Source organism: Thamnophis sirtalis, unplaced genomic scaffold (genome assembly GCF_051295495.1).
Source record: "Thamnophis sirtalis isolate CommonGarterSnake01/CBP01778 unplaced genomic scaffold, rThaSir2_p1.2 scaffold_4, whole genome shotgun sequence".
Classification (NCBI taxonomy): Eukaryota; Metazoa; Chordata; class Lepidosauria; order Squamata; family Natricidae; genus Thamnophis; species Thamnophis sirtalis.
Window position 1 is genome coordinate 10,012,058 of NW_028261384.1, and position 16,408 is coordinate 10,028,465.

At 41.5% G+C, this 16,408-nt stretch overlaps 1 protein-coding gene across 3 annotated transcripts in view; it reads left to right on the plus strand.

Moving 5' to 3' along the window:
• ACTR3B (actin related protein 3B) overlaps positions 1-15,598 on the plus strand; it is a 43,447-nt gene extending 27,849 nt beyond the window's left edge. For 2 of the 3 annotated variants that reach the window (XM_014076038.2, XM_014076040.2), the window contains 5 exons: positions 1,582-1,755; positions 3,740-3,832; positions 11,002-11,127; positions 12,132-12,215; positions 15,336-15,598. In XM_014076038.2, the coding sequence (XP_013931513.2) occupies positions 1,582-1,755; positions 3,740-3,832; positions 11,002-11,127; positions 12,132-12,215; positions 15,336-15,464 (606 nt within the window). In that variant the 3' untranslated portion in view covers positions 15,465-15,598. Of the gene's footprint in view, positions 1-1,581; positions 1,756-3,739; positions 3,833-11,001; positions 11,128-12,131; positions 12,216-15,331 lie in introns of all 3 variants that reach the window. The other variant, XM_014076039.2, reaches the window with a different exon arrangement.
• The last annotated feature ends 810 nt before the right edge of the window (positions 15,599-16,408 follow it).

Here is a 16,408-nt window from a genome sequence, read left to right on the forward strand (position 1 = left end):
AAGTGCTCCAACACTTAATTCCAAACACTTCCAAAATCCTTCTAGTAGCCTGCTTAGGAACTGGGATCCTTCGTGAAGGCCACCTTTGGAGACAAGGAAGTGCTTAGTGCATGGGTATCAAACTTGATCATGTCACATGATGTCGCCTGTTGTATTGATTGTGACGTTCTTTGCCTTTGCAGAGCAGGGGTGGGCATGGCCTGTGTGTGATGCATCCGGCCCGCGAGCTGTCAATTTGACATCCCTGGCTTAGCGTTTCTAGTAGTTAAGGCTAAAAACCTGGAGACTTTGAGTCCTGGCCTAGGCGGGAAAACTAGCTGGGTATCTTTGAGCCAATCACCAGGAGAGTGTGAGTTCTAATTCAACCTTAGGCATGAAAACTGGTTGGGTATCTTTGGGCCAATCACCAAAGACTCTGAGTTCTCATCCTGCCTTAGCCATGGAAAGCTGACTGAGTTACTTTGGGCCAGTCAGTCTCTCAGCCCAACTCACTTCACAGGGTTGTTGTGGGAAATATAAGAGAAGGAAAGAGTATTAGGTACAGTGTGAAATCCAGCAGAACTGGTAGCGGAAATTTTGAGTAGTTCGGAGAACCGGCAAATGCCACCTCTGGCTGGCCCCAGAGTGGGATGGGAATGGAGATTTTGTAGTATCCTTCCCCTGCCACGCCCACTAAGCCACACTCATCAAGCTATGCCGGCAGAACCAGTAGTAAAAAAAATTGAATTTCACCACTGATTAGGTATCTTTGCCACCTTGAATTATTTATAAAAATAGTAAAGGGGAAATAATAATAATAATAACTGTATCAACCATTAGCAACGGTCACTGGTATTTGTAATGCATTTTTGAATGTTCAGTTGGCTGAGATTCATCTTTTATGAATAAAGTATATATAATAATAATAATAAACTTTTAAAATGGTTGGATGTCAACTCCCAGCACATTGGGAAATGAACGTGTCAGCCTCACTAGATGGACTTGACTGGGAAATCAACTCCACAGGGAATAAAATTATTTTTATTGAGATTGGATGTAATAACAGAATCTTGCAAGTCTGATTGAGCTGTACGCCATCTTTATAGTTCAATGAACGAGGGAAGAATTTTCCTGATCCCCTTCCAAATGTTATGTTGATGTTTTGGACTTAAAAAGTGCTTTATTTCTTATTTTGCCTATTCAGCAGATCCTGCATGACACAATAGCCATTTGATTTTTAGGAAAACAACAACAGCAATTTGAAGGGGCTGCCTTGAAATGCAAAATATTGCCCAACCCTATTAAATCAACATTGCTCACCAGTTCCTCCCCCTCCTCCCCCTCCCCTCCTCCTCCCCCTCCTCCTCCCCCTCCCCCTCCTCCTCCTCCTCCTCCTCCTCCACCTCCACCACCACCACTCATGGCTTTCAGATCCTGATAATAAACAGTTTTTCACAACATTGTACAATGTGGGATCTCCAAACCAGCTCCTGTAGCAGCTGTAATGCAAAATCACTCCTAAAGAAATTTTTAATCTCACCTTCTTTCATCCAGTGAAACAAACATTTTCCTTCTTCTTTTTTTTTTTTTCACTATTGACAGGAAAAGTACTGTTATATTTGTCCTGACATAGTAAAAGAATTTGCAAAGTATGATGTTGACCCCCACAAATGGATTAAGCAATACACAGGAATCAATGCCATCAATAGAAACACATTTACGATAGACGTTGGTTATGAAAGATTCCTTGGGCCAGAGGTCTTCTTTCATCCAGAGGTAAGAGACAATATTGCTGTACCACAGTAATAAATAGTAGTAGTAGTAGTTGTTGTAAGGGTGGTGGTAAGAAAGCAGGAAGGCAGGAATGAGGCAGGCAGGAAGGAAAGAAGGCAATGACACTTATGAGAGTAAGGCACCATCTTGTGGCCAAATTATTTTCTAATAGTGTTAGAAAATGTATATCTTTGATGTAGGTTAGTCATTCTCAACCTTAATAACTTTAAGATGTATGGACTTCAACTCCTAGAATTGAAGGGAGGCTAGCTGGGGAATTCTGGGAGTTGAAGTCCACACATTCTAAAGTTCCCAAAATTGAAAAATGCTGCTTTAGGTACTGTAGAACTGCATCAAATTAATTCTTTTGTTTTTTGACATGATGATTGTTCTTGACAGAAGGGTGTTCATATCTTTTGGCCCCCTCTTCTTGGAAAAGCAGAACTAATGGCTACAGTTAAGATCCACGAGTAGTATGACCATACCATTTATCGCCCAAACCAAGCCTGTTGCGCTGGGAAAAGCAGAAAACTAGATCACGGGAAAAACAGACATGGCATATAAGTCAGCTGCTGTGGTGGAAGAAGGGGGCATCTGCCCAGCAACCTTGCAAGGGAAGAATAGTAGTGGGGTGCCTGGGGCTGAGTTTGCATTCACAAACTACTGGCCTTGCTTTGCCAGTAAACAACAATTATTGACCATTCCACTTCATTAAGAAATGAAAAATCCAGGACAAAAGTAGATGGAAATGCTACGATAACAAGCAGAAACTGAGATGATCCAAGAAAACCAGAATGGTTGGTCATCTTGTCCGTGAGAAACTCTTTTTAAGAGGAGGCTGCACGACGGAAGTGGATTGCTGCCGGCATTACTGCTGGTTCGGTGCGCCCATAATTTTGCTCCATGCGCATGCGCAGTTGCCTGAAAGTAGATCTGTGCATGCACAGAACATTAAAAAAGGGGGACAAAAAGGCATTCTGCGCCAACTGGAGAACCGGTTCGGAGGTGTGGCAGGCCTGGGTCAATGCTGGTTCCAGCGACCCAGGCCAGCAAACAACTACCGGTTTGGCTGAACCGGCCCAAACCAGTAGGAACCCACCTCTGCTGCACAAACATCTGCCTGAAATGGTATAGGGTTTCCTGCTTGAACAGGGGGTTGGACTAGAAGACCTCAAAGGTCCCTTCCAACTCTGTTATTTTGTTAAAATGTAAGAGCTGTTATTGACAAACTCAGCTGGCTTTGTTTATCAGGAGCTCAGATGATGTCAGTCTTTATAAACCAGATCAGAAAGTGGATGAACTTGTCAATTTTCTAACCCAGCAGAGAAGGGGAGAAGTAAATTATGCTTCCCTGCCCTGCGGTGTGGAATCCAGAAGATGCCCCCCACATCTTTTGACAGTTCCTTGTTGTTACTGCTGGTTGTATGTCACCTCCTTCCCTTGCTCACCCACAACGGATCTTTCCACATCCCAAGGGAGGAATTTAAGTGCAGACTTATGACCAAAATTGGGTCTGGAGTATCTGCCACTGTGTGATGTGGTTGTTAAATGAGTTGCGCCTTATTTTATGACCTTTTTGCCATGGTTCTTAAATGAATCACACAGTTATAAAGGAAATCCCCCCCCCCCAAGTCACATTCCTTGTCAGAGGCTCCCTTGGAAGGTCCCAAAGAAAAATCATACGACACCAGGATGCTGCAGCCATTGTAGATACATGTCCATTGCCAAAAACCAGAATTATGATCACATGACTAGGGGGTTGCTGTCACGGTCATAAGTGCAAGTACCAGTCATAAGTCACTTTTTTTCAGCTGCGGTGTAACTTTAAATGGTCATTAAACCAATGGCTGTAATTCGAGAATTACCTGTACACTTTTTATAGATGTTAATAACTTCAGCTGTTTAATAAGCTTAAACTAATTGTCATAATCACAGGACCTCCTATATCTGCATTAATCGATTATCTGCCTCTCTTATTTATTTTTAGTTTGCCAATCCAGATTTTGTGGACTCTATTTCGAATGTGGTGGATGATGTTATACAGAACTGTCCCATTGATGTTCGGCGTCCTTTGTATAAGGTACACGGGGAGAAAGGATGATTAAATGACATTCAAGTGAAATTTGGAGTCTCCCACCTTGTGTGTCTTCCTGCTGGTTTGATCAGTATCTTGTAGATAGAGGGATAAACAGAAACTGTGATTATGATCTTGAAAACATACTTTTGGCAAAGCTGGTTTTATTTTCAGTGTTATTCGAACACTGAACATTTCTGAAGATTGTTAGGTATCCAGCTATGGATTCAGCTTTTCTCATGCTTTTACAGCTCATCAGTCCTTGGAAAAGTAGGAAAAATCACACATTTACTTTTTATTTGCTTATTATATTAAATTTGGAGCCTGCTCATCTCACTGGCATGGTAATTTAAAAGGAACCACGTTTGATGGGAAGGTAACACAACATTCCATGTACTTTTGGCGTGGAGTTGTACCGGCCACATGACCACAGAGACATCTTTGGACAGCGCTGGCTCTTTGGCTTTGAAACGGAGTTTATGAGCACCGCCCCCTAGAGTCAGGAACGACTAGCATATATGTGCAAGGGGAACTTTTACCTTTACCTAGAATAATTAGCTCCATTGTGGATCATTTTACACTTACTTATATTGAATTGTGTTTCTCTTTCGCTTGATCACTTACATCCCAACGGGTTAACATTCTCTATGTTCACCTCTCTCTCTTAAAGACATGTAATAACTGTATTTTTAAATTTTTATTAGCTTCATTTGTTTCCTTTTAAATGGGCTGCTCAACCATTAGGATCAGCTGAGAACTTTTTAATTTGATACATGATGTTAATTATCAAGTCCATTTATGAAGAGAGCGTAGTTCTGTCTGTCTTCTCTGTGTTCCTTGTCTTCAATCTTTTCTTCTAATGGCTCAAGTATTCTATTTGCATCATCGGTGGTGTGTACAGAAGCTGTCTGGGGACAGAGGTTGTCTTGAAGAAGGCAATCCATGACTTCTATGTGAATATTTACTTAGCCCAGGTAGACAGGAAAGGGTGAGGAAAACACTTGATTGCCCTGTCTTGATTCTCTTTAGTATAAAGAGGAGAGAAAAAAAATCTTAGGCAGTCTTCAAGGTTCTAGTATTATATCCTGTTCAACAAAGTTCCGATATGTTTTTTTATGATGTCTCTTTCCTGTCCTGGGGAGAGAAAACCTTTTTCTAATGGAATGCATGGATAATCTTGGGGAAAAGGAGGAAGTGATTCTGCCCAAGAAACAAAGCTGTAATTTTCAAAGGCCTTTATGGCATGGGTTCAGAGAGAGTATCTGAGGAATTTACCTCAGTAGTATTAACCGCCTCACTCATTCCAGCGGAAATGGGCTATTTTGGATCCCATTGGCCACATATCTTCGACTGGCGAGGCCCAAAAGAAGAGCCTTTTCAGTTTTGGCTCCCAGTTAAGCGTAACATAACAAAGTTTAAAAAAGGATATAGATTAAAGGTAAAGGTTCCTCTTGCGCATATGTGCTAGTCGTTCCCAACTCTAGGGGGCGGTGCTCATCTCTGTTTCAAAGCCGAAGAGCCAGTGCTGTCCAAAGACATCTCTGTGGTCATGTGGCTGGCATGACTAAACACCAAAGGCACACGGAACACTGTTACCTTCCCACCAAAGGTGGTTCCTATTTTTCTACTTGCATTTTTATGTGCCTTCGATTGCTACGTTGGTAGAAGCTGGGACAAGTAACGGGAGCTCACTCCGTTATGTGGCGGTAGGGATTCAATCTGCCGAACTGCTGACCTTTCTGATTGACAAGATCAGCATCTTAGCCACTGAGCCACGACGTCCCTTACAATATATAAATTCCAGATAATAGTGTAAGAAAAAAGATATAATGAAAGCCCTTAAAAGAAGGCTACAGCCTAGTTCTTAAAAAGTTTTTTTAAAATATTGTTGTTTATACTAAAACCCAAACTCTGTCTGCCTATCTTAATTTAAATTTAATTTCCAAAATGGAAAACCCCCAAATAGTTGTTCCTTATCTTGGAGCCCCCTCATGTGGCTATAAAAAAAAACCCTCATAAAGTTCAGGAAAAGAAGAAAGTTTAAAAGTTTGGCCAGATAATTGTAGATGAAACAAAACTGTTTATATTAGGAATATAACCTTGTTGCAGGAAAATAAATAAAAACGAGATAAATAAAATCACAATAAAAATAAATTGTTCTCAGATTAGTAAAATCATTATTTGTAAAATTTCATTAGGTAGCTAATGAAAAACAACGAAAACAGTAGATTATTGAGTGAAATATTCCTTAACTAAAGAGAGTTCAGCTCTGCTGATTCTCATTCATCGCTCTCTGTTGAAAATCCTTAGATGACATTGGAAGCAGGGCTATAAATCACTCTGAAGACTTTATAGTGTTACCAAGAGAAGAGAATATTTGTAGTTCTGGATTTAACTTTGGCATCCTTGGTGCTCTGGTTGTTTTCTTACAGATGTTTCATTATAAGTCTAAGTCAATTTACTAACCTCATCAGTGCTAGTGAGTGTGGGATTTGCTCCTGTACTTGCATTGATTATGTTACCTAGTTGGGCAATGAAACGTCTGCAAGAAAACAACCAAGCTCTCAGAGAGTAGCAAGGACCTTGTTAATAGTGATCTGGGGTCATCCTCTTTGGACAGTCTCCAGTTTTTCTATTGTGTATCTTGACGTTTAATTATCATCAAGAATGAAAAGGGGAAACTGGAAACTGTCCACTGAAGAAGACCCCTTCTTGATTTCATGAATGAAGCAATACCGTTTCGCAGTAGAACTTGTCTTGAAACAGCTTTATAGGAGGAATTCTAAATGAAATTTTTTTTTTGTATACCTTAAATTGGTACTGCTTTCTAGTTATAACCAGTGGTGAGTTGCCTAATTTGTTATTAGTGTTTTGGGAGTTTTTGCGCATGCACAGAAGTGTCCGGGTGTATGGGTGGAGCCTCCTGCCACCGCTACTACCGATTCAGCTGATCCGGACTGAACTGGCGGCAACTCACCTCTGCCTATAACATGTGTGGATTAATTAGTTCTGTTGTACATTCACCATACAAGCATTTCTAGGTAACATTCGCACCTACCTTATTACTCTTTTGTTATTAACTGCTAAACTTTTCTCCATGAATAATGGATGGATCAACCAAAAGTTTCACTTAGTCTTCTGACCTTCAGCTTTATAGTACATTATTATTAAAATCATTTTACCCTGGGTGCTGCAGTTAAATGTAGAAATTATGGAGACCATCTTCTGCTTCAAAATTCATCAGCTTCCCATAATCCATCATCAACTGGATTTATACTGTATGTGCTGTAGTAAATTCCCTGATTCTCTTCTCCAGTGTTTAGGTAGATCTTACCAACGATTCCAGATTCATTTGCTCTTAGCTAGCAGACATTTTTTACATTCCTTGACTTATGACCACAACTGGAACCAGAATTACTGCTGTTAAGTGAGTCATGCCCAATTTTGTGATCTTTTTGTCATGGTTGTTAAGTGAACCACCCCAGGGTGAAATGAACCACCCAGTTGTTAAATGAATACGGCTTCCTCCATGGACTTTTGCTTGTTGGAAGCTGGCTTGGAAAGTCACAAATGGTGATCACGTAACCCTTGGATGCTGCAACATTCATACATATAGTACATGCCAATGGACAAGCACTCGAATTTGTTCATGTGACTGTGGGGATGTTGCGAAAGTCGTAAATATGAGGACCAGTTGTAAGTAATGTGTTTTCGGTCATGGTCTTATGTTCATGATCAGAGGACTGCTGTATTGCTGTGGCTGAGATGAAGGAATTAATAAAAGCTAATTCTCATAGGGACACGGTTGCTCAGTGGCTAAGACGCTGAGCCTGTTGATCAGAAAAGTTGGCAGTTCGGCGGTTCGAATCCCTAGTGCCGCATAACAGAATGAGCTCCCGTTACTTGGCCCAGCTTCTGCCAACCAAGCAGTTTGAAAGCATGTAAAAATGCAAGTAGAAATATATGAACCACCTTGGTGGGAAGGTAACAGCATTGTGCTTTCGGTGTTTAGTCATGCTGGCCACATGACCATGGAGACGTCTTCGGACAGCGTTGGCTCTTCGACTTTAAAACAGAGATGAGCACCGCCCCCTAGAGTTGGGAACGACTCCAACATATGTGCAAGGGGAACCTTTTCCTTTATTTTTAATTCTCATTAGTGTTGCTAGCCATTTGAACGAAAGCAACCATTTTCTCAAAATCCACATCCATTTAATTAGTACCCATGTGAGGGAAAAAGATTGGGCCTTAAGTCTATTAAACGTAATAAAACTGTATACTCCTCTATAGACTAAAGTAAATTATCAGGTGAGGTAAGATGACTATGATCTTCTCAATAAGGAAAATTTGGTATTTGTTCTGAAATATCTCATTAATTTTCATTTAAGCTTTTACAGTGTGTTGGTTTAGACCAGGGGGTCAAACTGGCAGCCCAAGGGCCGGATGCGTCACCCATAGGCCACACCCACCCCAGTTCCGTGAAGAGGAAAAATGTCATGATACGTCATGCGACGGCAATGTGACGCTACGAGTTTTAATCCTGTGTTGTTTCTAAACTTGACAAGTTTAAGATGTGTTGGGTTCAACTCCCACAAGCTGGCTGGGGAATTCTGGGTGTTGAAGTCCATCCATCTTAAAGTAGCCAAGGTTGAGAAACAGTGGTCCATGCATTAATTAATTCATTCCTTCTCCAACTTGGCTGCTGTTTTCTTTCAGTTTTGCTTCAATTCATTTTGTAAAGGAGATGCTTATTGTTAAGCTACATCCTGAATACTGGAAGAGTTACCTCACACATAGTTGAAAAAACGTGATCAAAATAATTTTGAGAGCCTTTAGGAATGGGCAACTGTTGATCAGCTGCAGTAAGAAGGCCGTATTTGATGAGATTTACAGGAATTAACTTCGTCTCCTAATGGTTGGCATTTATATGTATTCATTGCCTTTGCTTATAATCTTAGATTATAATTCGATAAAAATGTTTTAAATCAGGCTTTGTGCAGTGCGTAGCCCACAGACAGCTGGTAATATAGCTCAAGATATATATACCGAAGAGGAATGGTCTTGGGCTGTATATAAAGTATACCTTTACCTTTACCTTTAATGCCCTACATGGTTTATGGCCTGGATATCTACGGGACCGTCTTCTGCCACATACCTCCCAGCGACCAATAAGATCTCACAGGGTGGGCCTTCTCCGGGTACCGTCAACTAGACAATGTCATTTGGCGGCCCCTCGGGGGAGAGCCTTCTCTGTGGCTGCTCCGGCCCTGTGGAACGATCTACCCCCGGAGATCCGGACCCTCCCCACTCTCGCGGCCTTCAAAAAGTCTATTAAGACCTGGCTTTTCCAGCAGGCCTGGGGCTGTTGACCTCTTGAATGAGTCCAGCCCCACTACGGTTGAGTGTGTTGTGTTTTAACTTGCTTTGTTCTTTTTATTTTTTAAACTTTTTAGTACTTTTTAAATTGTCTTTTATGTAAGCCGCCTGGAGTCCTTCGGGATTGAGTGGCATATAAGTTTATTAAAATTAAAATCCAAATATAATACACTTACTGTATATAAATCACATAATAATGTTATGTATTTATAGTAAAATGTAGTTACTGTATAGTAACTATATATTTATAGTATATAGCAGTGGTAGTCAGCCTGGTCCCTACCGCCCACTAGTGGGTGTTCCAGCTTTCATGGTGGACGGTAGGGGTTTGCTATAACTCTGCTTTATAAATTTTATAAAGTAAAGTTACTTCCCTACTTTATAAATCACCATTACTGTGAAACCGGTGGGCGGTTAGAAAATTTTACTACTAACAGAGATACAAAAGTGGGCGGTAGGTATAAAAAGGTTGACTACCCCCGGTATATAGAATAGTATAGTAAAATATAATAACTGTAAACTATAGTTAAAATATAGTTACTGTATATAAATCACATAATTTAACATTATTATGCAATTTATGTACAGTAAACTATATATACTTTATATGCGGCCCAAGAAAATTCCTCTTCACTCAATGAGGCCCAAGCAAGTCAAAAGTCCAGACGCTCAATGTGAAAATAGATGGGGCGGGTGTGTCAAAAAAAAAGGCACCTTTTATAAATATTATAAATATTATAATATTATAAAAAAGGCACCTTATATATAAGTGCCAAGCTTGTAAAACATTTGATTGCACTTGATTGTGCAGAGGTGGCCATTGATTTATTCGATCTTCCTGCAGAATAATCCTCAGTGGATCTATCATGTCATTTAATACTAGTCCTTTACTTACTAGTAGACACTTGGTGATCATTTGTAGCTACTAAAGGCACCCCCCTCCCAAGACACTTAAGACCTGGTTTTGAAATTACAATGGCCGCATATACATCCCGCCCCCTCGTGTGATCACGTGATCACATTTTGGAGGCTTGGGGCGACCGACTCATTTTTACAGCTGTTTGCTATGGTCTGTGGTCACATGGCTAATTTTCAATTATTATTATTTTTTCCTGGTTTCCGATGTTTCTTTTAGTTTTCAGTAAAAACTGCCCTTGGGGAAAAATGGATTCACTTAAAGACCCTGTCATTTGCTTAACAACCACGACAAAAAAAGTCATCCCTGATCATATAGCGACCCACTTAATGATTCCAACTACTGGCGAACATAATTCCACTAATGGTCGTAAGTTGAGAATTACCTGTAGGGCTGTACCTGACCTATCACATTTGTGTCCTGCTATTCCTCAAGGATGGGGACGCGGTGGCTCAGACACTGAGCTTGTCAATCAGAAGGTCAGCAGTTTGGCGGTTCGAATCCCTAGTGCCGTGTAATGGAGCTCCAGTTACTTGTCCCAGCTTCTGCCAACCTAGCAGTTCGAAAGCATGTAAAAATGCAAGCAGAAAAATAGGAACCACCTTTGGTGGGAAGGTAACAGCATTCCATGTGCCTTTGGCCTTTACTCATGCTGGCCACATGACCACGGAGACATCTTCAGACAGTGCTGGCTCTTCGGCTTAGAAACGGAGATGAGAAACGCCCCCTAGAGTTGGGAACGACTAGCACGCATGTGCGGAGGAAATTTTACCTTTACCTTATTCCTCAAGGAACAGCCTAGAGAGAAGATCCATAGATCTGTTTTTAAAAAAAGGTTGGTTTTTATTATCTAAAGCCCCCCAAATATCTCTTTGTCATGTAGAATGTGGTGCTTTCCGGAGGATCTACGATGTTCAGAGATTTTGGTCGTCGCTTACAGAGAGACTTGAAACGAGTAGTAGACGCTCGGCTAAAAATCAGCGAAGAACTTAGTGGAGGTCAATTAAAGGTACATTTTAATTTCCCATTAAATGCCCGAACAAACAAAGGGAGGACCCTGAACTGATTAGCAAGGCCTGTAAATCAGATGATATTTTTACAAGCATACTAATTGCATTTTTGGGGGGCCAGTATCCTGCTTTGAGATGATTCACAAAGAACAACATTATATTATTTATGGCCAATTCTCCAGGTTTAAAGAAATGGCCAACATCCAGAAAATGTTAGAACATTTTCAGCCCAGAGTTATGCTTCCTTGTAACAAAAATGAGGTGTTTGGTGTCAGAGGTCTGTCTGCAAAAGGCTCAAAGGATTTCATTCTGGTTAATATGAGTGGAGTAGAGGATGAATGAGAGTTAGTTTGGTGTAGCAGTTAAGGCTAAAAACCGGGAGGCTATAAGTTGTGATTCTGCCTTAGGCCCAAAGCCAATTGGTATCCTAGGGCCAGTCAGTCTTTCTCAGCCCTAGGGACAAGGCAATGGTAAATCACTTCTGAAAATCTTGCCAAGAAAACTGGAGGGACTTTATCCAGCTAGTTGCCAGGAGTCAAGACAGGAAGGGAAAGAAAGAAAGAATGAAAGAGAAAGAAAGAAAAGAAAAGAAAGAAAGAAAAAGAAAGAAAGAAAGACAGACAGACAGACAGACCAATATTTTCTCTGTTACTGGACCATAGATGTCCAAGCTGTGATTCTAGCCATAGTGTGGGGAAAAAATAGTGGAACCCACAATATTTGGGTGGGTGCTTGAATCCGGCAAGCATAATTACATTCTTTCTAGCAGAATGGTACAATTTCTTGCGTTAGGAATGGAGAGCTCAAATCTTGGGTAGTGAGCCATGGAGATTTGCATTGCTGGAGTCTGAGCCAGCTTCATTAATTCCGCACAGATGGTTATTCAGAATTTCTTCTCCCATAATAACTCATTAAACACAGCGTGCTGTTCCAACTGGTAGGCCTGGTTAACTCAGCCTGTGTTGTGTTCTGATAATATTCTGCTTTTGTTTGTGTTTTGCAGCCCAAACCTGTGGAAGTTCAAGTAATCAGTCATCACATGCAGCGTTATGCCGTCTGGTTTGGCGGATCCATGCTTGCGTCAACGGTATGTCTTTTATTAAATCAGCTGGTCCAGGAAAATCCGCACATCATCTGTTCGATTCCTAGGCACAGAAACTGGCTTCTCTTTTATTGTTCCCACCAGCAAATGAACTCATTGTTTTCCCATTGCTGGTTGGGATTACATTTTGCATTAATAAGATCAATGTGGAGAAGGCAAATTTTGTTAGGCAAAATCCAACACCCCCCGCTTTTTTTTTTACATTTCTCAGTTAAAAAAAGAGGCTAATGTCTTCTAAGGATATCTGATTGGAATGGAATGGAACAGAATAGAACAGAATAGAATAACAGGGACCTTGGAGGTCTTCTAGTCCAACCCCCTGCCTAAGCAGGAAACCCTACACCACTTCAGACAAATGGCTATCCAACATCATCTTAAAAACTTGCAGTGTTGGAACATTCAGAACTTCTAAAGGCAAGTTGTTCCACTGATTAATTGTTCTAACTGTCAGGAAATTCTTCCTCAGTTCTAAGTTGCTTCTCTCCTTGATTAGTTTCAACCCATTGCTTCTTGTTCTACCCTCAGGTGCCTTGGAGAATAGTTTGACTCCCTCTTCTTTGTGGCAACCCCTGAGATATTGGAACACTGCTATCATGTCTCCCCTAGTCCTTCTTTTCATTAAACTAGACATACCCAGTTCCTGCAACTGTTCCTCATATGATTTAGACAAATATTAAATTTGTCTAATTCCAAAGACCCTACAGGTAATCCTCGACTTATAACAGGTTGCTTAATTACTATTCAGTGGACCTCCCCAGAGCTACCTCCGACTCATTTTCAGAGTTGCAATGATCACATCACATGATTACATTTTGGGCACTTGGCAACCTGCTCATCTTTACAGCCTTTTGCATTGTCTCACTGTCATATAACTGTGATTTTTGCCCTTTTTTCTTTTTGGCCAGTTTCTAGTGTTTGCTTCCAATTTTCAGCAAAAAAATGCCTGTTGGGAAAACAGATTTGCTTAGCAATCATGGACATTTACTTAATGACTGCAGCTTTAACTTAAAAGAAAAGCCATAACTTTGAATCTGATCAAGTGATGCCTTGACTTAACATCCGCAATCTTATGACCATAATTCCAGGTTCAATTTTGGTCATAAGTGGAGGACTTTCTGCAGGTTGCAAACTAACATGATCTGCATTTAATAAGAAGTAGTCCGAAACATCTGAAGATGTTTGCAGTTGGGAACTTTTTCTTTCAAAGCCCAGCACCACATAAATAGGAAGCACAAAATAGCTCAGTGATGGCTAACATTTTTGTTGTTGTGAGCGACAGCATACACAATCACCCGCACCCAAAATGCAATTTGCGCGCAACCCCCTGTACCCTGCCCCCCCTACACATGTGAGTGCAACCCCGTCACACCCCATTTTGGCTGCCTCCCTGCAGCCTCCTGGGAAAAAAACAGGCTGTAGGGGGCCCACTCTGCACCCCCCCCGTGCCCCATTTTGAGTTTGGTAGGCCTCCCTGCAGCCTCCTGGGATCAATAACGGGCTGTGGGGGGCCTGTGCCAAATACCCCGTTGCTCCCCCTCCCATGTATGCACACACGTCTCCCACAAGCGCCCCCCCCCCGCACATGCATGGCCAAACCTGAAAATTTACTGGCTGGTGGGAGGCGTGCGCGCATGCGCAGTGGAGCTGAAGCGGGGTGACGGCTTGCTTGCCCGCAGAGGGGGATCTGTGTGCCACCTGTGAAACATGTGCTATAAGTTTGCCATCACGGGAATAGCCCAAAGCGTGCATTCTGGTAGAGAGAAGGTCCCTGATGATGCGCTCCAGCGTGAGTCTGAAGACTTGGAAGGGTAAATCTCTAGTCCCGTTGACCAACCCAGACTGGATACCGCAACATTATCTTGGGATACGTATATTGATCTCCTTTCTCCACCGTCTCTGCTTCCTTCTCCTGCCTTGAGCCTTGACTAACCCCTCAGTGTACTGAATTGCTCTTGTGGTACACTTTCTGTGCTCAGTTCACGAAAAGTCAAAAAGGTGCCTTTTTAGTGTCTGATTTAGAACAGTCCCAAGCCAATTCAGGTTCAGAACTGCTCCTTCTGGTGATAATGAAAGGAAGGAAAAACAGTAAGTTCAGATGGGATTTTTGACAAATAGAGTAGAATTCTTTATTGGCCAAGTATGGTTGGACATGCAAGGATAATCTCTCAGGGTACAATGTACACACAGCGAATAAGCAACAAGTGATAAATCATGATCCTGATCATAAAAATACAATCACCATAAATCATAAGATACAACACAGTGATAGTCATAGCATACTGAATAATCAACATAAATCATAACAGGATACTAATAAAAGCAGTCAATATAAAACATAAGATAAGAAACAAGGAAGTCATAGTTATTAGATCAGTGTTTCTCAACCTTGGCAACTTGAAGATGTCTGGAATTCAACTCCCAGAATTCCCCAGCCAGCGAATGCTGGCTGGGGAATTCTGGGAGTTGAAGTCCAGACATCTTCAAGTTGCCAAGGTTGAGAAACACTGTATTAGTATTTTAGTATTTTTTTAGTATTTTATTAGGATTTATAGGCCGCCCTTTTCCCTGAGGGGACTAGATGCTAAAGATGCTAAAGAAATAGGTAATAGGAAAGAGGAGGGATAATAGTAATACAGCTCTACCAGGTGGTTTGACAACTCAAGGCATAAGATGGTGTTGTGGGAATTCTATTCTATTCTATTCTATTCTATTCTATTCTATTCTATTCTATTCTGACAAATCATGGTGCAACAGCAGACTTTGGCAAGTTTTCATCCACGTGATCGCTTTGCATAGTAGCATAATGTGTGCTAGAAATGGAATAAATCTTTTCTATATTGCTTTCTTTATATTTCTGTTTCTAATCCAAAAGGGCTCGTGGCAAAAAATACCTTGAGAATATATGTCTCTTTCTTTCAAAATAAACTTCCAATCGATCTTTGCCCCGTGTAGTGAATTCCTGCTATTTCCAAGGGAGATAAATGCAGTATCAAAGTGATCATGTAGCATCCATTTTTGTTCTGGACTGGCTCATTTTCATAATCGTACTTTTTCGCACGCAGCGGTTTCTGATCTACCCTTCATATTTTTCTCCCTCTCAGCCAGAGTTCTTCGACGTGTGTCACACCAAGAAAGCCTACGAGGAATACGGTCCTGGCATTTGCCGTCACAATCCAGTTTTTGGAATTATGTCATAAAGATTCACGGCACAGCATCGCCTGCTCTGGGGCCTGATGGCAAAACCTCCGCTGACAAGGAGGAGAGAGACTTGGTGCATATAGCAAACCTCAGTGTGGTGCAGCTGCTCCCTTGCCTAGTCTGTGCGTTAGAATCAGGGAGTTCAAAACAATGGACCGTCTGGAGCTCAATGACTCAACTTTTAAATTAATTCCTTTCTGCAAGTTAGCTTCTTAGTACACAACATTCGCTTTGCTAGAAAGGGTGAAAGCAGGAACTGTTTGGGTCAGTTTCTCTCAACCTTAGCATTTTTAAGATGTGTGGACTACAACAACCCCAGGTTGGCTGGAGAATTCTGGGAGTTGTGGTCCAGGCATCTTAAAAGGTTGAGAAACAATAACCTATATCCGTGATGGCGAACCAATGGCACACGTGCCAAAGGTGGCACGCAAAGCCCTCTCTGTGGGCATGTGAGCCATCACCAGCTGCTCTTCTGGCATGCACATGTGCACTGGCCAGCTGGTCTTGCAGCTTCCAGGGCTCTGGCACGCACACGTGTGTGCATACATGCACACATGCACACGCAGAGAGAGAGGGAGGGAAAAGGAGGGAGGGAGAGAGAGAGAGAGGGAGGGAGAGGGAGGTGTTCCAGTTTGGGCACTCAGTGCCGAAAAGGTTCGCCATCACCAACCTATATGAACAGAGATTCAGATAAGTACCCAAAATATCATGTTATTCCTCCTGACTCTCACATTGGTTTTAACCTTACAGAGCAGTGTGTAAGCTAATTGGATTTCGACTCCCAGAATTCTGTTGAAGTCCACCCAGCTTAAAGTTGCCAAGGTGGATAAACACTGTTATGGTGAGTTTGGCAAGGGGAAAGCTCAGGCATTGAAAAATTGCGGTCTTGTTTCATTGGAAAAAAAAAGAAAACACCCTGCATTTGCAATATATGAAGGTTTTGAAAGTTTTATGCTCACGATTATGTTTGTGGTTGGTTT